The following is a 26,699-nucleotide window of genomic DNA, read 5'->3' on the forward strand; positions in this document are numbered from 1 at the left end:
AACCTAATCTACAAACTGAAATAAAACATACAAATACAAGTAAAGAGGAGCTTGGCTACTTGGATTGGGCCTTAACCCAAGAGCTTCAACCCTCTAAGGTGAATCAATGCTAACTCAAAAGGGATTCCATCTTTATTTCAAAACAAGAACAAGACTACATGAAACTGTCACAAAAAATAAGCTCGAAGTTGAGCAGAGTTTACATGAGCAAAAGTACAACAAAATCCAACCCTAGTGAGGCCCTAGGCCTCTCTACTTATACAAATGAATCTACCAACAACGTCCTTAAAATCAGGGAAGCTTGGCTCCCAAAACTCGAGATAATCATCAGTCATCCTCCACTTGCTCGGCTACCTTCTAGTGCATGACTTGGCTGCTTGTACTCCAAGTTGAATGAAGGGGAATTCGAAGTGAAGAGTAATAAATGAGGGAGATTCCCTCCTATAAGTCCTCTCCTTTGTCCACTCAATCCTTGACTTTGACCTCAAAAATCATCAATAATCTGCATTAAACACATGTTAGACCACATGGCATCATAACTAACTCAACTCACTCTATAAGCATAAATATAATCAGAAAATCACACAATAAGCTAAGAGAATGGTTGATTTGACTAGGTTAGGAGGTAAAATGAGCCCATATAATTACCCATTTATGAGGCTCATCAAGCATATCGAGAAATTTATAGTTAAATGAAATAAGTTATTTGCACTGATACGAATAACTCACTTGCTTTTATCAATGATGAATTCTAGTAATCGAGTGTGTATAGATAGGATTTGAACCCAACAATGAAGGATAAGAATAGAAATAATATTTGAAGTAGCAAATGAAAAATGTGGAGTTTCTCCAAAAGTATTTGATTTCAGACAAATAGACAATCACATTGAACATAGAACTATTGGCATAAACTATTAATTCATGATTGGTAGCATTAGTTGGTGAATACTTTTTTTAGAAATCATGGATGCGGAAGACAGTTGTCATATTTAACAATCACAATCTTTTCTTTTGTACACTGTGAATATTCATATCTGATATACACATAAACCAAAGTTTTCATTATGGAAACTTTAATACGTGAAAACAGATAACCAATTGATTAATATGTAATGAAGTTTATAAGGGAAGTATGAAAAAGAAATGTGTGAACTAAATGTGTATGCAGATATAGAGTATGTCGAAGGAGAGTTTCTATTGCTTTCTTGGTGTAACCATCTTGAACGTGTTGTGACAGTTAGCTTCATATCATAGTCTTCAAAATCGCATGTCAGGTTATTCATAAATCAAATTTGGTTCAACCTTTCTTCGTACTTTCATATCAAATAAAACGAATCGAAATTGACATAGTGGTGGGTACCAGTTCATCCACTAAGTTGATTCATGGTAGAGGTAGTTGAGCGCGTTTTCACATAATACGTTTTTGCAATTGTCCTTGCACAATTTTATATTTACATTTATTATTGAGAGTTTCTAATCTAATTGTCATAATCACAAAATAATTCATAATTATTTTATATGGTAAGTTTCCACTTGTTATGGCACATATATCAATGATATTAAAGCAAGAGTAAATGGACAAGATGGTTTTGGAATTTTGAGATTTATTTCCATTACTTCCCATAAATATTAGCTTTGATAGCTTCAATTGCTATTTATTAAGAGTGCCATATGTTAAATTTTTCAAACGAGAAACAGTAATAGCCGATGATTGTGATTAGAGTGGAGAAATGAAAAGTTAAGCAGGATTGAGAGCAAAAATGGGTAGCAGAGAAAGGAAAGAAATTGTTTTCATTCATACAATTAACTAATTTGCTCATATAAATGATAACTTTCATTGGTCATCTACATATTAGTGGTATGTGAATCTGTCAACAAAAAAGAAAAGAAACAATGACATTTGCAAGAGAAAATTGATGAATGTTATAGCGAAAACTGCTTGAAATTGACTAAAACAAATAGTTTCTTGAGCTCAGAACTGCACGGAGTCAACATTATTCAACAATTCATTTTGTCAACTTCTCGAGTTCTTTCCCATCTTTCTCTTCTAGATATTTATTTATTTACATAGTCATCTAGGGATTTCTATTGCCTCTTTCCCTGCCTGATGAACACAAGAACTACAACAAATGTCCCAAAATCCATTATTTATTTTCCTTCTTACTGGTACACAATAAAATGTATATTCAACTAAGCTAATTTTATTTTCAATGAATTTACCTTACATTTAGTCAATTTGTCCAGCAATAATAGATGTAGTTTGATTCCATGTCTTTGACAAATTACACTATTAACCTAAATTGAATCTAAACAAAGAACCAATGCAATTTTCATATCTCATAATCTCCAAGCCTCGTCTGTTTAAATATTTATCTAATTCAAAATGTATTTGCATAATAGATAATTTACAAGAGTTACAAAGAACCAAAAATAAAAATCTGATAATAGATACTAGAAAAAATTGCTCAAGAAGCCAATGTTAACAGGGAAGCAAAATACAAGCAATGAGTCATAAATCCTACACACCAATCTGCAACTTCCATGCTTGGTACTAGTGTAACCTCATCCTCTAGTTTAGGAAAGAGAAAAGTTACTGCCACTAAAAACCTGGTTCATGGTGAGCTATCAGGTCATGGAGATGATGAAGAGCCTCTTCGAACATACTCTAGGCAAAGTGCATATGGTTCAAACAACCAAATCCAAAAGTCCCACAAATAAAGAACGCATTGAACAAGCTATAGATGTGGAAAATGACAGCAGTATACCACCTGATTGGCTTACTTCTTGTTTAATAGATAATCAAAAAATAATGAAGAAAATTGAAAAAGATGTTATTATTTTCGATGAATGTTGTGTCACATTGTAAAATGAAAAATATGACAAGGGCAACAAAAAATTGAGAATTGAAAAAGTAAAATTTCATAATAAAAAGGTTATTGATCAAGAACAAATGGATATTGATGTGTCTAGCATTGGAGAAAAGAGGCTCATGGTATTCCATCAATCTACTGGTCATGCATTTGCACATTCTATTAATAAACAGGAAGCAAAGAATATAAGACTGAAAAGGAGAATAAATGAGTTGGAAGACACTCTAAATTTTGGTCCTATGTTAATGATTCCACTAGCAATACAGACACCACCATTGCCGATTTATGCTCCTTTTGCACAACATAGATGTAATAAAGTTGACAATATTACTAATGCAGTGAAATCATATATCATCAATAACATATTCCAAATATTAGAAACTATTGATCATGCATTGCAAGTACCTTTCGATTTATTGTGTTTGAAATAGGAAGTTAAGACATTATTAAATTTGGTTGATAGTAATCTTAATCTAGACAAGAAATTGGTGGAAAATGATTTAGTTACTCTCAGTCAGAGGATGGAATTACTCTTTGTTATTGAGAAAGAAAATAAAGGACTTCTAGATGCTAATTGAGAAAATCAAGTGGAAGTTGGATGGTCAGAGAGAATTAGTAACTATAGGACATCATCTCTAAATGTGATAGCATAAACACTAGAAGAGGTGATTCCTTTCTGAAGGAAATAAATATTATATAGGGCCTAAATGGTCCACACATCACACTGAATTCTGAATTAATCTGAAGAGACGTGCTGAAAGATAAATTGGACAAGCTAAAATAGTCAAAGGCAATGAAGTTTGATGACATAATTGATTTTGTTGTAGAAGAAATTACCAAATGGCTAATTACTTTTTCTAGAATCAATGACAAGAACTCTGTCTTGGTTGTACAATTGCAAGAAGAGGCTGGAAAAATTGAAAAGGAGATATTCAATAAAAAAATGAAAATGTAGGTTACAGTTGCTCCTGACAAATATTTCATTAAAACTATAGTGGAAAAAATTGTGAAAAAATCATTAACGTGATAGACATCTAATAAATACATAGTCATGGTGGACGCTTTTACATACTGTAAGTTTTCTCAAATCATTCAACATTCGAGTTTTTATTTACTTGTATTAGATAATTCAACTTTGTTGATTATGTTACCATGACCTTAGCTAATTCCTATATACAAATTCTTGTTTTTCATTGCAGATTCCTTTTTCATATCACGATTCATGGGAGCCCAATCCCAGTTCCCATTGAGATAAATGCATTTAATTTTATGATATTGTATCAATATTTTCAATTCTCGTTGTTACAGTTTTGACTCTATTAAGAAATTTTGTATTTATGACTATGTTTTGAAAATGATCTCGAATTATAGCTCTACTAATTGGAATTTGAATCTGGATACAGTTCTTGTTACTGTAACTATATTGCTTACTCTTAAATGCTTCTCAAGCACAAAACTAAGTCTGTACCAATTTTATGATAATGTTTTGTATAATTTTTCGAACATATGCTTTGAGCCTTTGTATTATATCTAATGTTGTGTTATTGATTAAAATTAAAATTAAAATTTGACAACAATTTTGGATCTTAGGCATACATCTCTAAAGAATACAGTATTCTAACACCATGTCTGTAGAATCAAATTAATTTCATTATGTGGAATATGGAAGTGCAAAGGAAGCTTTGATTGTGCTTCCTCCGCACTCCCCCATTTTTCACAATCAAAGCTCACTCCCCTATACATGATGCTAATATGAAATATCATAAAAAAGTGAAAATGGAAAAAAATAGTAAAAGAGTTAACGAAGAGCGATAATCACAGGAATTACTGCTAAGTATTTCCGTAATCTTGAGTGTCCAAGTGTATTTAGTGTTTTCAATTGTTTCAATCAAGAATCATTTAAATTAAGACAATGATAACTTTGCTAAGAGATATGCTTATGTTCTATTTATTCTCATTTGACTATTATTATAACATTATACATACCTATGTTTTTTTTTTATATTTTTTCTATCTACTATGTGATATGTAATGTTGTATAGAGGAATACGATAAAACCCTGCCCCGCACCAGCATTCTTCCACACAAAACAACACTTCACTTAATATTACATAAAATTGTGAATAAAAGCATCGTCATTCTACTACTAATAAGTAATAGCAAATGTAAAGTTTTCAATAGCCTTGCATCTACATTTCCTAAATAATTCTCCATGAGTACTTCCTCCTTTGAAAGAATTTTCAATCCACAATTTTCCCCATCTCCTTTGAATCTACTATTAGTATTAATAATTATGCATATGCATATTAATTTATTAATTTTGTTTTCAGAGAAAAAAAAAAAAAGTCTTTCCACTCTAAAACTTGACCAGTCTCCTTCGAATCTGTTATATCCAGCTGCTTTGCAAATATCAAACAAAACATGCAACTGTATTAAGGATCCATATAATCTTTAGGCACTATGTACAATGCATTAATGTTACTTGTTCCGCTCCTCTGCACAATAATATAAGCACATTATAATTCATAATACGATTTATATTAAAATGTGATATTCTCTAAGCATTTCTTCTTGCTAAGTAAATTTATCCTACGGTTTCAAATTAGCATTATGCATAATGCAGAGGAATAAATCTTGATTCAATATGTTCCCTAGTCCCGCAGTTCTTATACACCCTTCTCCGCACAACAAAATAATAGCACTTAGACCTTCCCTCTCCCCCCGCCCCTCACTTACCTAAGGGACTTGCAATATCAATTTTGGCATCTCACCTAGGGAATCAATATCAATGACTACCTATATTTCATAACAAAAAAAAACATCAAGGAACATCACATCAAGGAGCAACAAACAGAGACTTTCATTTGCAATGTTTTAGTCCTCCCTCCGCACATATATGTCCTACACAATAGTACATATTATTAATAAATTAATAATGTGGGGCAATGTTGCACACGGAAATTTATTCAATACATATTAAATTATTTAAACTTTAATTAGAAATTTAGTATCCAATATTAAATGAAGTGTCTTTTTTATGTGAGTGATAAAGGAGTGTTGTGTGGGAGAACGGGTGTGCACAACAAGGAACATAAACTTTAACTCGTAATGTGACATAAAATTTCATCCACAACATCGTATTCCTCCACATAAATTTCCTATTGGCAAATTTCTTCCGCACATTCGTTATGTCGGATGCTTTCAAATACTATTAATTAAATACTTATTATCGAATATTCAATTAAGTGTCTTTTTAATGCGGTATTTAATCAAAAACTTAGTATCCAATATTAAATAAAGTGTCATTTTGATGTGTATAAGAAATAAGTGATGTGTGTGAGAACACGTGTATAGATGTAAGGAAGAAGTGTTGTATGGGACAACAGGTGTGCGGAGCAAGGAACATAAAATATTTCCATGCAATGTTTTGTATCTTCGTGGCTTCAATACAAGAGAGACTTTTACTGTGTGGAATTCGCATCTTTGGAGGAAGCTTTCACTACACCAATGTAGAAAAATATTTTGTTATGCACAACATGATTAAGCTTTCATTATATGCAAACAACTCATAGATTTTTAATTGTATGGAGAAGAACTTCATTGTGAATTGATATGTAATATTTCTCAATATCTTCCTCATATCAATCTCGACGGTCCATGCAAATTTTTTTTTATTGCATCTACGAAATTGATGTAAGGGGGGGATTTGTCAAAGAGCACGGACTATATCGATTTAAGATTTATTCCTCCACACTCTACGTAATGGTAATTTAGTATACAGAGTCGAGGCATCAGCAAAAAATGCTAATTTTGTGACATGCAATGGAATAAGAAAGAGTGTGTGGAGAAATTGTGTGCAACATTTGTTAAATAACAAGGACTACCACGTATTTCTTTAATCACATAATTGAGGCATGGACAAAAAAAGTTGATTTTGTTAGTGGTCATTTCATTACTGACTGCTCTGACATTGTTATGCTTGGTATAATGTGGATAAGCTTTCATTATGCAGCAGTAGCTCAGTAAACCCTTCATTGTGTCAACAATGAATTTTATTGCAAGTACGAAACCTATCTAAGCTTGAGAGTTTGTTAAAGAGTAGGGACTGTATCAAGTTAAACTTTCTTCCTCCGCACTCTGCATAATGCTAATTTAGTACGCAGATTCAAGGCATCAACAAAAAATGTTAATTTTGTGATATGCAGAGGAAGGAGAAAGAGTGTGCAGAGAAATTGTGTGAAAAGAATGGATATATGTCGATGTAAGGAAATATGGAGAAGCACTGAACACAATAAAAATTTCACATTGCCCTTCGCAATCTACACTTTCCATGCACTCTTTCTCCTATGCGGAGAATGGTTATATGTCAAGGTAAGGAAATAAGGAGAAGCACGAAGCATAATAAAAAAATTGAGTTCACCTCCACACTCTAAACTTTCCGCAGACTCTTTCTCCTTCCTTTGCATATTTTTACCTTATCTATTTAACCTCTAATAAACAATTTATTATTCTATCCAACATTTATGCACTCTAAAAACTTTGTACCTTCAATAAAAGTTATTTCTGCATTTCCTAGTGCAGTTGGATAAATGGACGAAGCTATGCAAAGATAAATTGGATAAATAGGTAAGCTTTCATTGTGCGGAAATAACTCAATAAACCTTCCATTATACGAAGAAAAACTTCATTGTGGAACTGATATGTAACATTGCTCAATATTTGCTTCATATGAATCTCGAGACTCGCACAATGTATCAATCCACACAAGGAAGATTGTAATTTTCCAGGCTTAGTATTCCTCAATATATGCTTAATATGAATTTTCAAACTCTGCACAATGGACGAACTTGCACTTCTGCATACATTCCCCTCTCCGCAAATAAACTCATATATAATATTGCTCCCAACATATGATATATAATATTTCTTAGTATTAGCTCAGTATAATTTTCATTGTACAAAATATGAAAATGTGAACATGTACATGACAAAATCCAGACCTTGCAGAAAGAAGCATGGCCTTAATCTGAAGCTCTGCACTTCGAACAATGTATCAAAAATTCTAAGACATTTTGTTGACCGGTCACATGTGTGAAATGCGGAAGTGCGGAGAAAACTATGCAAAGTCGTCTTCTATTGCACGCAATACAGAATGCGGAATATGGACACGATAATAACAATAAATAACCACATATGTTAGATTTTGTGCACAATGCAGAAATATAAATAACGACAAAACATATACTCCAAATTACTTTAATCAATTAATTAACAATAAAAACAAAACTATAATACATTACAACTATTACTCTTATTTAAATAAAAAATAACATTAGCCATATGATACACATTTGAAAATTAAAACAATTTGTAAATGCGTGACTACATGCAAATTGAAAGATTTGAAGCATCATCGTTTGAAACGATGTACCCCATACATTAGAAAACATAAGATTATTCCCAAAAAAACATTCATCAATTATACATCCTCCTTCTAGAAATTTGAGTGCTCTTACCATGTATACATATACATCACAGGAAATAACACGTTTAAGAATTGCATTGTTGCATTGTACAATGTACAATAAGTGTGTGATATATTAATTTATATTAGTGTTGAAAAAGATGCTCATTTTAGAAATGTGAAGACACGGATGTGAAGTATCATTTATAATGCATCATGGAAAACTCCACGAAATAATTGATCTACTTTTAAAGAAAACATTGGGAATTAATAAATGTTAAAATTCACTTTTTATAAAACCTTTCGGATTGCCATTTTTCTCCTTCGCAAAAAATTTCTCCAAAAGTTTAATCCTTCAAATTATAATATTATCTTTATAATTTATAATATCATTTTTTTTATTTTTATTGTAAATAGATTAATGAGATGATTTTTTTTTAACTTTTATTGAATAATATGATTTGTGATAAAGTGTCACTATTTTATCATTTAAATTATAATTTTGAAATAAAATAAAATTTAATACCATAAAAATTATTTTAAATAATTAAATTTAAAATATTTAAAATAATCAATTTAGCAATTTAAAATTACAGCTTCTTTTAATTAAATTTCAAATCAATAGACTTAAAAATGAAAAAATAAAAAATATCTTATCTATTTTATTCCAACAATCACTAAAGTAAAGTGAGATGACTATAAAATAAAAAATAAAAAATATTATGCAAATATATTAAATTAAATAACTAGTAAATAAACATTCACACTTATTTCATAATACATCTTAAATTGAAAAAACATAAAAATTAACTAAATTATAACTTTATTTTAAATTACTATTATTAATTATAAAAAAATTAATATATGAGTTTAACATCTATATCTATATATATATATATATATATATATAACAAGATTTTTAACCAAAGATATTCACTCTCACTTTACTATGGAGATTCCTAACTTGTAATTAGGCTTTGTTAGAATATCATGACTTACCAATACTACATACCAAAAAAACCATGTATGACACATTTTCATATAACATTTTTTAATTAATCAAGTTAATTAAAACAACAAAAAGGAAATAACTATTTTTAAAATAAATATCAATTTTAATTTGTAACTACTATTAAAAATATTTTAAAATATTTGGTGGAGGATAAATCTCTATCATCTAGCAAATAATTATTGATAATTAAATAAATAGTGTGGATATGGTCAAAATGGTTAAGTTGGGAGGTTTGGTCTCCACAGGGTGTATGGTCCAATCCTAAGAATGACTATGTATTCCTAAAAACTAATCTAGACACATTTCTTCACTTGAAAAAAAAAAAATCTAAAACCCTACCAAAAATAAACATCTGTAACATGCTAAAGCACAACAGTAACATTATAATAGTAAAAAAAACTATTATTACTACTACACACTACAACCAAACATTCATCACATTTGACATTACTATGTCATACTTGTGAGAATCCCATGGTTAATAATCTAAATAGTGATTATTGCTAGAGTTAATGTTTTGACCTTAATCAACCCTTAATTGTGCCTTAACCTAAGCATATAAGATGAAGTTCACTTGGAATATTCTCGAAGGGCCACAATTCGCAGTTGTAGGTCAAGGGATAAGGGCAAGTGGAAAGATCTCCACTATAGACTACAAGGCTTCCAATCTGGTGGTCACAGATCAACAGGGAATGGTTAGGGTAACTAATCCCTACCCCATCCACTGCTCAACCTGTTCATTTTTTATAGCACTTCCAACCATTTGAACTCAACAATCTGCACTACAGAGGCTTCTTCCAGGTGTTATTGACAACCACAACACTAGCGCAGGTGAGTTGAGGTCATCCTATGTAATTTTATGGCATTACGAGGTAATTTAGGGTTTAAACTAAGCTCTCTCTAATGTTCCATGACATGGGTTCTTGCAGGTGTTCGCTTAGTGTTGAAATCCACCTTCCTATTGTTTTCTTACAACAAATTCAATTTTGATGGTAGAGGTTGTGAATTGTGGCATGTGCCTCCCTTAATTCATGAATAGAACTCAGGTATAGCTCTTCTGTGCAAGAATAGTTTCCTTGTGGGTTTTTGTTGCACTTCCATGCAAATATAACCCTTTATTTAAATTAACTGCTCAATTAACTCATTCTTTTTCAGACTTCAGTGCGAAGACTATAGAGGAGGATTTTTCCAAGTTGCAGGCAAGGATTTTTGGGGTTTTAACCCTTCTGGATACACAGTAAGTTACCCAGATACAAAATATTTTGTTTAACCATATACTTGCTAAGTTTTTCACAAATAATATCGGTAATATTTCTGTTGGTCATTGCAGGTTTCCTTCAGTGACCATTTTGAGGAAAATGACTAAGTTTTTAGCTGAGACTATATCCTTGTGGCTTGACCAGGTGTTGGAACTCTGTTCACAAGTTTCCTATTTAAGTGATAGTTGTAGTAGTATTTTGTAAGTTTTTCTTTGGCTCCCGGTTTGGGAGAAGTAATGGACCATAAATGTTTATAGGCTTTTTCTGTCATTTCTTAGAGCCAAATGTGGAGTGTTGTTTGTCTCTCGAATTTATTATTTCCTATTAAGATTTGGGCCTCGAGGCGGACCTTAGCCAGGAAATAATTTCTCTATTTATATATGTGTACAATTGTTTTATTATGAAGAAAGAAGAGAGTTTGCATATAAGTACTTCTGTGTGTTTTACATTTACAGAACCATGCATATAATTGATTTTGTCATTCTAAAATTAGTTCCTCTTCAACCAGGCTTTATTTTTCCTTCTGTTGCATTTACAATTCCCATTTATTTCATTGGCTCTCGACAAGTATGCTTAACTTCATAGTTCAATTTCCTATCTTGATTAAAATGTAATAGAGATATGAGGGAGACTGGACCCAACCGTTGGCTCATTTCAGTAGCCCATGGTCTCAACCCCCTCAATCCCCTTATACCCAACATCATGCCTTCCTCACCTACAGTCTTTTCAACATTATATGGGTTTGGTAAGAAATCAATTCTAACAAGTTTTTAACTATATTTTTGAGTTTACCTCACTGAATCCACCAATCAATCTCACTACATAGTCTTTTTTCACTATGGCCTCACTCTCGTAATTTCTACCCATCATGGTGATATCAAACCATCATTGTAACAATCCTTGTGACCCACATCACCACTCCAAGAACACCCAGACCCAGGCTACCCGTACCCCCATCCATGTGGAATGCAGCGTAAATGAACAATTTCCATCCACGACCAATACCCTTGGTTTTAACTCTGCCCAACCTTAATGAGACAATCTGCATATAAGTAATTCCTTGCAGGTTTCATAGTTGCATTCTAATGCTCGTAGGAATGATGTCTTCGTGATATGCTACCTCACCATTACACATGGTGCACAGTATCTCTTATTAATTTACTTACAATTTATCCTCGCCATGTACTGTGAATATATAAAGAAAGCACAGTAACCAGAACAACAAGTGAGCACATGGACCATTTACAACAAGGAAATACAGTCAACCGCAACCAATAATTAGTTTAGCCTTTCATTCTTCAATAGGTAAACTCAAAGATTCTTCCATGGAATTTGTTAAAGTGCAACTAATGCTACCACAACCTTTTCTTTTCAATGGAAATTAAATCCAAATAGCACATAAATATTCAGGCACATATACTTATCTATATAATGACTATCCCACGAATTCGACAAGGCTAAGACCATTCCACCCAACCTTGACACGGGAAATTATGTCCACTTCTCCCCCTAAGCTTCCACTCCAAAACAGTAGACAACAGTAATCGTTTAGAGTAAGGTAATAGACATCAGGACCATAGCTCATCCTAGTACTTATTGATCTCTTTCTGTATCAAAGTTCTCCAATGGCTCTAGTCTAGCTGAGGAATTCCCTCCTTAATAGCATCATGACAGATTCAAAGATTTTTCTTTCTTTACATAAGGAACAATGAAAAGCAGAACCCCCTTCTTCCCACTAAGATCCTCCTTTATCTCTAGGGAAGAGAGGAGTAATTGTTTCTAACTTCCTGGAGGTTGGAATTCGTTTACCAGTCAGCCCTCTTAAATTATTAGATTCCTCTAATAAAACAACATTACTATGTATTTAAATATTTAACAAAAGTTTCACTAGGCTTCCATGAGCCCCATTTATGACCATCTCAAATAATGCAAATAATGTAAATGTCAATAACTCAAATATCATCTTGGGGTGTTACATCTCCCCCCCTAGGCAAAACATTGTCGTTAGTGTTTATTCTAGCCCATGGAACAAGTCAAGGTGAGCATGTCACATAAGACTTTTGTCTTCCCAGGTGGCTTCCTCTAGGCTAAAGTACCTCCACTGCACTTTAACTTGGATGATAGCTCGCCTCCAAAACATTGTTTCTCTTTGGTCGAAAATACCCAGAGGTTTGACCAGGAACTCCCCATCCGGTTTGACCTATCAGAGCATTATTATTATCATTAGTTTATATATTCTTCATCCAATTGTACATATATTTTCAGAATTCAAATTATACTTACTTTTAGATCTTGCCACTTAATAATGTGTCTGGAATAATACACATACTTCTTTAACTGAGAAATTTGAAATACATCATGAACCTTTATATGGCTTGGAAGGGCAAGTTGGCAAGCTATTGGTTCTATTCTTTCAAGGTCCACAAAAGTGGGGTTCTAACTTAGCACAACTACCCCACTATAGGGTGCTCTTCCTGGGTTTTATCCAAACATAAACATGATCTCCTATCTGGAATTCTTTATGATTTCTCTTTTTATCTACGTATGATTTTTTCCTATCTTGGGAAACTTTTAAATTTTGTCGAACTTTTTTCACCTCTTGCTCCATTTCTACCAACATGTTAGGCCCTAAAATCATTTTGTACTCCGACCTACTCCAGTTATAAGGTGTTCTACACTTCCTGCCATACAATACCTCATACAGGCTCATTTTTAATGATTCATGGTAACTGTTATTATAAGAAAACTCAACCAAATGAATATATTCTTCCCATTTGGTTGGTTGCTTCATTATGTACATCTGTAACATATCTTCCAATATTTGATTTACCCGCTTAGTTTGTCCATCCGTTTTGAGGGTGATAAGCGGTACTAAATTAGATATTTGTACACAGCCTCGTAAAAAGATATTTCCAAAATGCATATGTGAAATTTACATCCTTGTCTGAAATTACTACCTTCAGCATGTCATGCAACCAAAATATTTCCTTCATAAAGATATTTACAATTTTCACAATTTTATAGGTAGATTTAACAAGAATAAAATGAGTTTTTTTTCTTAATTTGTCCACCACTACCATGATGGAATCATGTTGTTTCCAGGTTTTGGGTAATCCGTTTATAAAATCCAATTTAATATTTTCCCACTTCCATTTAGGAATAGGAAGTGGATAGAGTAAACCAGCAGGGTGTTGATGTCCAACCTTAACTTGTTGACACTCCACAAATTTGGCTAGATATATAGTGATATCTTTCCAAGCTCATTCCAAGCCAAAAGTACTATCTCTTAATTGCATAGAATAACTTTTGATACCCAGGGTGAGCATCATAAGGGCTACGGTGAAATTCATCTAGAAACAACCGTTTAATGACCATTTGATTAGGAACATAAACACTTCCCTTGAAATTCAACAAATTTCTATCATTTATACCATACTTAGATTATTTTCCAGAATCTTGTATCTACTTAGTTTTCTACCATAAGAATTCATATTTTGTATCCTTAAGAGCAACTTCTTTAAGTTGTTCTAACACATCAAATTCAATGCGATGGTATCAAATTTCATAAACACGTCCCACCTTTCTACATAAGGCATCAACTACACGGCTTTACTTCCCTTTAAGGTGTCTTATATCAAAGTCAAACTCACTCAGGAACGTAGTCCACCTAGCTTGTTGTGCATTTAAATTAGGTTTTTGGGAGAAATTAGTTAAACTACTATGATCTATAATTAACATGAACTTCTTCCCAACTAGGTAATGATGCCATACTTTTAAAGCATGAACCACCGCAATAAATTCTAAATTTTAAGTCAAATACTTCTGCTCATGTTCCTTTAACTTCTGTGATTCATAGGCTATTAATTTTCCATCCTGCAATAAGACATCTCCCACTCCTTCTTGACAAGAATTGGTACATACAATAAATTCCTTTTCTGGATCAAATTTTTTTAACGCTGGAGTTGATGTCAATAAGTGTTTCAATTGTTCAAAACTATGTTGACACTCAGTTGTCCACTTAAACATTCTCCCCTTTTTTTGTAGAGATGTTATGGGGTAGTAAATTCTAGAAAACCCCTCAATGAAACAACGATAATAACCATCTAATCCCATAAAAGACCGAATATCCGCAAAATTTCTAGGAACGGCGAGTTTAGGATAGTCCTGATCTTTTCTAGATCAACAAAAATACCTTAAGAAGATATTATATGTCCCAAATATTGAATTTGTTCCTTAAAGAATTCACATCTACTGAATTTTCCATAGAGATGGCTTTCTCTTAAGATTTGTAGAACTATCCGCAAATGTTCCTTATGCTCCTTTGCATTCTTCGAATAAATCAGAATATCATCAATAAAAATTTGAACAAATTTGTCTAAATAGAGGTGGAAAATCAGATTCATCAAACTCATGAAGATTCCAGGAGTGTTTGTAAGACCAAAAGGAAACCCAATAAATTCATAGTGGCCATAGCGTGTTCTAAATGTGGTTTTACAAGCATCTTCATCCTTAATTCTGATTTGGTGATGTCCCGATTGCAGATCAATCTTAGATAATACCGAGATACCTTTAACTTGATCAAACAAATCATCGAACCTTGGCAAAGGGTACTTAGTTTTTATAGTTAACTTATTTAGCTACCTATAATCAATACACAGTCGCAACATTCCATCATTCTTCTTGACAAACAACACCAGTGCCCCCCAAGGCGACACTTGGTCAGATGTGCCCTTTATCAAGTAGTTCCTGCAACTGTATCTTGAGTTCAATTAACTCAGGTATACTCATACGATATGGTGCTTTCGACACCAGGGTAGCTCCAGGAATAAGTTCTATAGTAAATTCAATACTTCTTTTTGGGAGTAGTCTCAGCATTTCTTCAAGAAACACATCTACAAATTCTTGAATGGCAAGTATATTTTCTAAAGCAATTAACTTGTCCTTGGTGTTAGCATAACCCACCTGTACTGTAAAAACTTGGCAACCTTTTCTGACACATTTCTTCAATTGATTAGTAGTGATGGATCACAACTTAACATTTCTTTTAATACCTTGAATTTCTTGTCTATTTCTTTCATCTATGAGGAAACTGATGGTTTTGTCTTTACAGTTTACTAGGGACCAATGTCCCTCCAGCCAATCCATCCCAATCAACACATCATATGATCCTACAGGTAATATATTTAATTTTACCTTAATCTGTTGCACCCTAATCTCAATAGGACAACCTTCCACTTTGGTTGTCACCTTGCGTTTTCCCCAGTGGCCAGTTGCACTAGCTATGAATTTTTAAACTTAATACTTGACAAGTGACACAATTCAACTTTTTCGCACTAACATAACTAAGACTTGCTCCTGGGTCAATTAAAATAGACACGGATTGGTTAGCTATCTTACCTTCAAGCTCCACCATGGCGGGTTGATATTTTTCTTGATGATCCTTCGGGGAGGCATTGATACTCGGTATGTTTCTGGCCACTTCTCCGACTATATAGGCTTCTTGAACGCTTGTAGTGAGCCTGATTCTAGTGTGTTGAGGACAATTCTTATAGTAGTGGGGTTTCCCATAACCCCAACACTGCAAGGGAGGCTTCTGTGACTGCCTAGGTTCTAATTTATTTGATGCCTCAGCTTGTTTAGGCTCACTTGATGCTCTATTTCGCTACTGACCCTTTCCCACAGTTTCTCCCATAGATTTTCTGGGTGCATATTTTATCCCAGTAAATCTGGTATTCTTATTATTACTCTGAAAACTCCTCTCTCCCATTTTACCCATCCAACCTTTACTATTCTCTCTTTTTTTCCACATCTGCTGATAGAAAATATGAGCCTTTCTTATGGTCTCATCCATTGTCTTGGGATTATCGAACTCCAGCCTTTCCTTCATAAAAGTTAGCAGACTGCTTACAAATTGCTGCACCTTTTCCTTTTCTTCTCGTATGTAAGGAACATAGCGTAACAAAGAGGTGAACTTGGTTATAAACTCATCCATGGATTGTTGTCCCAATTTCAAATCATGAAATTCCTTCACCTTCTCATCATAAAACATCTCGGTTAGGTATTTCTCCTTAAAATATTTTTGGAAGGTATCCCAAGTCACTTCTTGCTCATCGATGTTGTAGACTATTTTAATTTCTTCCCACCATAGTGTGGCTTTACCCTACAATTGATAGACTACTACTCAAGCCTTTAAATTATCCTCATATTCATAAATTTGAAAGTAATTATTTATATTGATCAACCAGGCTTCCGCAGCCTCTTCTACTTCTCCATCAAACAATGAGGGATTTATTTTTTTGAATTCCCCTTGTAACTCAATTTTTGGCCTCTTGGCCCCTTGCCACTGGAAGTATTGCCATAATCTTCCTCATTATCCATCTGATCTCCCTCACCTTCTGGATGATCCCCCTACTGTCACCTTGTCTCTTCCCTATTCCCATTATTTGGACTAGGATCTAGGTTCCTTGTATTTTGTTTATTCGAGAGACTTTTCATGATCCTTTCCTGCTCCAACCTCAGTCTCTCATTATCAGCTCTTAAATTCGTCATCTCAGCTCGAAACTGTTGGACGGTCTCCAACAACATAAGATTCACATTTTTAGTGCATTCTCCTAACAGGATCCACATCTCTAGGTTGGATCCAGCTCTTGCTGAGGGTCCACTTGGTGGGGTGGCTCTAACTCCCCTCCTCATACTACTTCAACTATCTCTCTTTCTCTCTCTATGCATTATAAACACTTTGGTTATTTACAATATTTTTCCCACGAGGTCGTAATGATGCAACCTGTGGCTTTGATACCACTTGTAACATGCTAAAGCATAATAGTAACATTATAATACTACATCATAATAATTATTAGTACTACACACTACAACCAAACATGCATCACATATGACATTACTATATCATACTTTTGGGGTTCCCATGGTTAATAATATAAATAGCGATTATTGCTAGAGTTAATGTTTAGACCTTAATCGACACTTAACTGTTCCTTAACCTAAGCATATAAGATGAAGTTCACCTAGAATCTTCTTGAAGGGCCACAACTAGCAATTGTCGGTCAAGGGATAATGACAAGTGGAAAGACCTCCATGTAGACTACAAGGTTTCCGATCCGACAGTCACCAATCAAAGGTGAATGGTTAGGGTAACTAATCCCTACCCCATCCACTGCTCAACATGCTCATTTGCTTTAGCACTTCCAACTAGTCGAGCTCTGCAATCCACACTACACATGCTTCTTCCAAGTGTTACTAACAATGACAACACTAGCACGGGTGAGTTGAGGTCTTCCTGGGTTTTTTTATGGAATTACGAAGTAAGTTAGGGTTTAAGCTAAGCTCTCACTAATGTCCATGACATGGGTTCTTGTAGGTGTTTGCTTGGTGTTGAAATCCACCTTCCTAGTATTATTTTCTTGCAACAAATTCCATTTTGGATGTGGAGGTTGAAAATTGTGGCATGTGCCTCCCTTAATTCATGAATAGAACTTAGGTATATCCCTTCTACGAAAGAATAGTTTACCTGTGGGTTGTTGTTGCACTTCCATGCAAGTATAACACTTCCTTTATATTAACTGCTCAATTACTTCATTCTTTTTTAGACTTCAGTGCAAAGAAAATAGAGGAAGCTAATTCCAAGTTGCAAGCAAGGGTTTTTGGGGTTTTAACCTTTTTAGACACATGGTAAGTTACCTAGATACACAGTCTTCTGTCTAACCCTATACTTGCTAAGTTTTTCACAAATAACATCGATAATCTTTTTGTTTCTCATCATAGGTTTCCTTCAGTAAGCGTTTTGAGGCAAATGGATAAGTTTTTACCTAAGACTATATCCTTTCGTCTTGACCAGGTGTTGAAACTCTATTAACGAGTTTACTATTTAAGTGAAAATTGTAGTAGTATTTTGTAAGTTTTACTTTGACTCCCGACTTGGGAGAAGTAATGGCCCAGAAATTTGTATAGGCTTTTATGTCATTTCTTAGAGCCAAAGCTGGAGTATTGTTTGTCTCTCGAATTTATTGTTTCCTGTTAAGATTTGGGCCTCGAGGCAGACCTTGTCTAGGAAAGAATTTCTTTGTTCATACATGTGTAAAGTTGTTTTATTCTGAAGAAAGAAGAGAGTTTGCATATAATTTCTTCAACGTGTTTTACATTTATAGAACTGTGCATATAATTGATTTTGTCATTCTGAAATTATTTTCTCTTCAACCAGGCTTTATTTTTCCTTCTATTACATTTACAATTCCCGTATATTTTATTGGCTCTCGACAAGTATGTTTAAGTTCATATTTTAGTTTCCTATATTGATTAAAATGTAATAGAGATATGAGGGAGAGTGAACCCGACTACTGGTTCATTTTGATGGCCCATGGTCTCAACCCCCTCAGTCCCCTTATACCCAACATCATGCCTTCCTCACCACAGTCTTTTCGGCATTAGATGGGTTTAGTAAGAAAACAATTCTAATAATTTTTTAACTATATTTTTGAGTTTACCTCACAGAATCCACCACCCAATCTCACTATATAGTTTTTTTTCACTACAGCCTCACTCTAGTAATTTCTACCCATCACAGTGATATCTAACCTTCATCATAACAGTCACTGCAACCCACATCTTCACTCCAGGAACACCCTGACCCAGGCTACCCGTACCCCTTTTTACATGGAATGCAGGGTAAATGAACAATTCCCATCCACGACCAATACCCTTAGTTTTACCTCTGCCCAAACTTGATGAGACTCCCTTCATATAAGTAATCCCTTGCGGGTTTCATAGTTGCATTCCAGTGCTCGTAGGAAAGACGTCTCCACAATACCCTGCCTCACCATTACACATGGTGTATATTATCTCTTAATAATTTACTTACAATTTATCCCAACCATGTACAGTGCATAAATAAAGTAAGCATAGTAACCAGAACAATAAGTGAGCATAGGGACCATTTACAATAAGGAAATACAGTCAGCCACAACCAGTAATTAGTTTAGCCTTTCACTCTTCAGTAGGTAAACTCAAAGATTCTTTCGTGGAATTTGTTACATTGCAACTAATGCAACCACAACCTTTTCTTTGCAACATAAATTAAATCCAAACAATACATACATATTCAGGAACAAATACTTATATGTATAATGACTATCCCACGAATCCGATAGGGCTAAGATCGTTCCACCCAACCTTGAGAATGGCAATTACGTCCACTTCTCCCCCTAAGCTTCCGCTCTAGAACATTAGACAGAAATAATCGTTTAGAGTCAGGTAATAAGCATCAAGACCATAGTCTAGCCTAGTACTTACTGAACTCTGTCTGTACCGGAGTTCTCCACTGGCTCTAGTCCAGTTCAAGAAGTCCCTTCTTGGCAGCATCCTGCCAGATTCACAGACTTTTCTTTCTTTTTATCATGAACAACAAAAAGCAAAACCCCTTTTTTCCAATTGAGATCCTTCTTTCTCTCCAAGGAAGAGAGAAGTAATTGTTTCTAACTGCGTGGAAGTTGGAATTCATTTATTGGTCAACCCTCTTAAATTTCAAAATTCTCATAATAAAATAACATTACTATGTATTTAAATATTTAACAGAAATTTCACTAGGCTTCCACAAAACCAACTTCCACGACCCCATTTACAATAGTCTCAAATAATACAAAGTAATGTAAATATAGTAAATCAAATATCATCATGGGGTGTTACAACACCCTTATTAATTACACCTTGCAACCTACATAAATTCTCTCACATTCACTAACCAAGTCGACAAAAGGCAGGTGATTGATTTCAAAGTAACGTTATGGATCATGTACCATCCAAGCTTTAAATTAACAAAAACATGTCTCTTGCAAACCATTTTATCAGATTCATTACATTGAAATTCCTTACAAAGCATAAATAAATTATCAATGTGCCAATTAAATAGCCGAGAAGATGGTGACCAGACAGCTTTTCGGCGTCCTCGGCAGCCCACAAGTTAATGGCATTTTAGACTTCAACTATACGTGTTGCATTCATTTCAATGAAGTTATTTGCAGGGTAAATACAGTGATTAATTCTCCCTTTTAATGGCCAAGAAAATGGGACCATGTGCACTCAATGGACTTCTCAACCACCCACGCGTCCTTTTTCTTTACACAATAATATCTCTCAACATTGGCATTGACAATTACATCCTGCGTACAACCAGAACTGACAGAGCAACAAATTAGAGACAAAGCAACAACTTCCCTGCAGAAAATACAAGCCACAAAACAATGACACAGCACCGGCCATTCCCAACAATTAGTCGCACCAAAATGGACAATACGCCTCTAGTTAAGATTTCTGACTGTTTTTAAAGCTTACGAATAACCTGATATGAAAGGCACAAGACGTTTAGTAGAAGGCCAGAGGAGTAAAGGAAATTCCTAACAATGGACTTTAATACGAGATAGTGTACACTTTGTATGAGATGTGTCAACGATTAAACGATTCAGCTAAAAGTGCATTGTACAATTTTGATGTGTATGATGAAAATTTAAAGGGCTGTCCAATTAGCTAGTCTGCGTTTTGGTTTTTTTTTATGGGTAGGAATCGGAGCATCCAATACTTTAATATTTTGGGAAATTGTAATTTTTGGTTGTTTAGTATTTTAAATCACAGTTGTTTATAATGCGATTTTTTGGAAGCTTTTTCAGTGGGTTTTTCCTGTCAAAATTTGGTAGCAATTTATTGGAATCACAAGTTTGATAGCTAGTTTCTGCACAATCAAAGTGTCCCAGGGGTTTTCCAGGGTGCTGAATCCAAATATACAGTTAAAAAAACATTTTAACTACAACAAATAAAGATTTAACCTCAATTTCTTCGCCGGATTCTGGTCACCGGAATCTCCAAAAAATCTTATTATAGACAACTCCTTTTAAATGTATATATAATTGACATTTAGAAAATTTTATTTAAAATTAATTTGAAAATATTTCAAAAAAATAATAATAATTAAATGCAGTTTCAATCTTGAAGACACTTCAACTATTAATGGTACTGTAAACATTAAAATATGTTATAAATAGAAAAAACATATTTTAAATCTAAATTTAACTATCAATGTACTCGTTAATTATTAAGGATATATAAGCATTAATATAGGTAATAAGTAACACAATACATAAATAAGATTAATGAATATCTCAATTAAAAAAATAGCGAGATGAAGTTATATGGAGAGGATTTTATAATGTACTTAATTATTAATATTAATTATTTTTATTTTTATGTAGTTAATTATTAAATAATTTAGTAAATTATTAAATATTAATATTAATTATTAAAAAATAGTGAGATGAAGTTTTATGAAAATTAATATTGAATTTATTATAAATTGATATAAATAAAATCGGTAAAGATGTAAATATTTTTTTTATTATTTTTAATTATTTTAATTTTATATAAAAAAATATTTCATTTAATTGGTATTGAAATATTTTTATAGTGGTTGGTATTGAAATATTTTTTTTAAATGTTAAATATTAAATTTATATTAAATAGAAAAGGAACTATAGCACAAGAAAATCATTTTTCTTTGGATTGGATTGTCTGGCTCTTATTCACACCCATTTTCTTTTTCAAAATATTTGCCACACTATATTTGATTATGAAAAATATAGCTCTTGTTACAACAATTCTTACAAATATTAAAATATAGTGTGGAGAGAAGTTAACCTGTGACTTCTCAATATCAAAAGTACTTTGAGGAAAAAGACTCACGGAATCGAGCTAATCCTCGAGACTTGAACAAGATTGTGACTAATACCTACCCCATTGAAATTTGAAAATTGATTTGTTTTGCATTTAACACAAAATAAACTAGCATGTTTTTTCAACATTGTGAATTAACCTGTGACTTCTCAATAGCAAAAGTACTTTGAGGAAAAAGACTTGAGGTATCGAGCTAACCCTCAAGACTTGAACAAGATTGTAACTAATACCTACCCCATTGAAATTTGAAAATTGATTTGTTTTGCATTTAACACAAAATAAACTAGCATGTTTTTTCAACATTGTGAAATACAAAATCCTTTGATTCTATGGTTTTGTAAATGTTGTCACTAAACTAATATTCCAATTGAAATGTAGAAACATTGTAAAAATAAATGTTAAGTGGAATAGGGATTTATCCAAAATTAAATATAAAGAGGGATGTTTGTTTGATATTGAGTTGGTTATAAGGTAATTGAGATCATCTTGATTTGTTCATTAATGGATTTTGTTTTGTTCATTAATGGATTTAATGTCGATGATTTAAGGTTTCCAAGTCCATGGTATTGGGTAACACAAGGTATTTTCCAATAAGACTTCAAACTTAGGTTATTTACTAATATAATCACATTATTTAAAATATTTAAATCGAAGACTACCTATTAATGGATGGTTAATGTCCAAAGAGATTAGATCCAATGGTGAAAGAATGAGAAATTTTTACATTTGAAAAAGTTAAATCCCACAAGGTCTTTTTTTTCCAAAGGAAAAAACAGCAATCTTTTATTGAAAAAAAAAAAGTGTTTCTTCTATAACATTGGCGTGCAAAATCATTTCAACAAAAAAAGAAACACCACATGTAACCAGTTCTCTCCTAGATGTGCCATCAAGTAGGGTAATCATTAAAATTCTGGAAATTACAAAAAAGAAGGTTGTGTCATAGACAAACGCTTTACTATCTAATGAAAAATTCAAACTGCCACCATAAATAACTTGAATGAGAAAAGCATGCAAAAGACTACGCTGCTAGTAAGGGAATGATCCACCACTGAGAATGGTGTCATTGATATACAACTCATAGAAAATCCTCCCCATATGAGTAGAGGATCCTCTTTTATATAGCCTATCCGCAAGGGCGTTTTTCTCCCGCTAGATATGGAAAAAATGGATGGATGCAAAGGAGGCCTTTAACACATGGACTTGTTCCATCCAATGGAGGAGAGTAGGCACTTGCAAATATTCTCGACCAATAGCCCATTCAATCATCATCTTCAAATCCCCTGCCATTGCAATATCCTCAAGTGCAAGTCAGCTAACACAATAGAGTACCTCCATAACGCCAACACTTCAGCTCTTGTGTTGGTACCTACACCCCTAGACCAGTGGAATTGATAGGCCATGGAGGGACTAGTGGAGATGATAGCCCTACAACCACATAATCTATTTGTAGTAGCTCTGTTGAAATATCCCATTAATGGGTATTATCAAACTCTTTAAAAGCCACTCTATGTCAGGAAAAAACAGATTTGCAAAGGCCTACTTCCATATAGTATGCCACTATTTTCATAGAAATATATTTATAATTAGAAAATTTGGTTTCAAAAATTACACTATTCCAAAATTGCCAAATGCCTCATAAAAACTTATTCTAAAACTACAAAAACATCTTGAAATAATGATAAATATTACATATAAATTTTTCAAAACCCCTATCTCATTAACCTCTTCTCACACAATTATGAGCCCCCACCCCCTCTCTTAGTTTACCCAACAACAAAAAAAAATGATGATAATAAGCCCTCAATCATATTAACCAATAGTATATTGTACAAAATTAATTTAAATATAAACACAAAAACATTTAAGTCAAAAACTTAGTATAATATAACAAAGAAACGAAAGCTCTTACTTTTAATGTGAATTATAAGATTATAATGACAATATCGAATTTATTCAGTCGATAAAGCAATGAAGCAAGGGCCGATTGGTTTATAAGTTGATATGGCATTACCTTCACCAAATCCATACCTAGATGTAACTCGACATTTTTCCACTGTATGGAGTCTCTTAAACACAATTTGGCATAATAAAACTAAATTCCATATTTAATTTTTTAATTTAATTTTAATATAAATAACAAATAATATAATTTTTTTATACATGAAATAGAGTTCGTATTTGTTTATGAGGTACTTAATTAAACATTATTGGTTTATGAGTTAGTTAATTGATCTGAGATAAAGGGTTATTTTGCTTCATCGAGTTACTATTATTAAAGTATTTTTGTTATTAAGAGGTTACAGTTTTTATAGTTGAATTGCTAAATAGTGATCCTTTCAATACAATACTATGTAGAAGTAGCGATCACCTAGATCTGTGAACTATATAGAACAAAAAATAATTAATTGATTGTCAAATTATTCATTACTTTTATAATCAATTATCAAACTATTAAGAAAAAATAAATTTCATATATATAAAATATATTTCTTATGAATATAAATATATTAAAATTATTTTACATAAAATGTATTAATAATTAAAGAAATCTAATATGTTATAAAATTATTCTTTTAAGGGAAGCAAGGAGCACGAGGGGTTATCTTGTGTCTTAATGAAGAAGTACACATCCAAAATGTATGGGCTTGGAAAAGTTACAAACAATCAAGTTGAATTTTTAACCTTGTGAAAAAGACTAGATCTGGGTATTTCAAAAAAAATCAGATAATTATTGGTTTATAAAGATAGTTATTAATTTATAGAAACGATCGCAGTAAATTAAAAAACTTTAACAAAACACCAAATAAGCCCCTCCATCCTGCAAAAAATAAATCTTCAACTAGCAAAATTTAAAAAAGTTAAATTCTACCCTATTAAGCCACACCTCAATGCAAAAATGGATACTATGGCTAACAAGGGAGCCGCCCTAGAATAAGGCATCTTGGTACCAGACAACTTAGATGGGTTATTTAAATCATTGTCGTGAAAATTCAAAGAATATATAGGAGAAAAAGTTTTTTTTTTTTTTTAAATACTGATAAGGCTGCCCATAAATGGTGATTGGAACGATGGTTTTCTGTCAGCCATATTCTTCATTTTTCCGACTTCTTACTCCCCCACCTCTTCGCCAGGATACGAGTCTGGGCGCCCATGTGCTTCCATACATCCGAAGAGCCAGATGGATCTCTTCCAAATTCGTCATGAAATATGAATGGATGTGAAAGGTTGTCAATCGTGGTATCGAGGAGAAGCTTGCACGTTTGAGATATAGATTTGTAAGCCGTAGTACAGATTTGTTTTTTTTTTTTGGGTTAAAAATTATAGAAATTTTTGTAATATTTTGATAAAAAAATTTGTAAATCTAAATTATATTTATTTTGAGAATTAGAATTTTTGATGGTGTTGAATCTATTTCTATTATCAGAAATATAATTTCAATACTGTTTCTACAAAATTTGTTGAATTTTCTTTTATCCGAATTACAACTACTATTTTGACAGCAATCCTCCACTTCGGTAAACAAAGCAGATTTGTTATGGCAAAAGTAAGAATGAGCCGGGAAGTAAATTCAGTGATTGAATGTTTGGTCCTGGCCTGTGCAGAGCAATTAATGGCATCGAAATTGGAGACCGCATCAAGAATTCGAGGTAGCAGGTTTGAGTTATAAGAGGCATTCTCTCATCAATATGTCATTACCAAGTTGCATGCAGGCAAATTCTATGGTGGAATTGGTCTCGTCATGGCTCAATCGCCCGTCTCCGAGAAGGAGGAATTTGCAAAACATTTGGATTTTCTCACGAAGTCCACAAAATATATACTGACTCTACTTACTAGGCAAGGGGAAATGGGGTCTTCTGATATGAGGCTCGATTTTCACTTATGAACGAGAACATTGGTCTTCTACAGACCAATGTAGAGAGGTTGCATATCAATGTCGAATATATGGAACAACGTCTGTCGAATTTGGAAGCTTTGAGAGGGACTGAGGTTGTGGAATGTGGGTTGGCTTTAATTGAGGACGTCAAGTTGATGGCTCCTCTGAACGATGGTGAAGAGCAATAGCATAAGGAGTTGGAGGTAGGAAGAAGTTCTGGAAGATGTTTCCCTGCAGCTAAAGCAACCGGAAGAGAAGCAAGAAGAATCCAACTCTAAATCTGGAGCAAACTTTTCCTGTTAAATCATGTATTGTAGCTATAATAGGAATATTTGGGACGATATATAGGTTAGGTTAAATTAATAATGTAATATGGAGATACACTAACCAGTGAGAATTTTTTTTGGTTTATAGTTGAATTTAGTAGATAAACTCATATTAAAGATGTAAAAAAGTCTGACCTTGAAACCATAAACCATAATATTAA

The 26,699-nt window shown here is 33.1% G+C and overlaps 1 protein-coding gene across 3 annotated transcripts in view; it reads right to left on the reverse strand.

Moving 5' to 3' along the window:
* Positions 1 to 450: 450 nt before the first annotated feature.
* The window catches only part of LOC149203165 (protein TIFY 9-like), a 30,491-nt gene continuing 4,242 nt past the window's right edge, over positions 451 to 26,699 (reverse strand). Inside the window, exon 6 of one of the 3 annotated variants that reach the window (XM_089400130.1) lies at positions 451 to 502. In XM_089400130.1, coding sequence (XP_089256256.1) covers positions 466 to 502 — 37 coding nt within the window. In that variant the 3' untranslated portion in view covers positions 451 to 465. Of the gene's footprint in view, positions 503 to 20,433; positions 20,794 to 26,699 lie in introns of those variants that run through there. The other 2 variants (XM_089400128.1, XM_089400131.1) reach the window with 2 other exon arrangements.

Source organism: Pinus tabuliformis, chromosome 2_1, assembly GCF_031772625.1.
Source record: "Pinus tabuliformis cultivar Carrire ecotype Pingquan chromosome 2_1, CPIR1, whole genome shotgun sequence".
Classification (NCBI taxonomy): Eukaryota; Viridiplantae; Streptophyta; class Pinopsida; order Pinales; family Pinaceae; genus Pinus; species Pinus tabuliformis.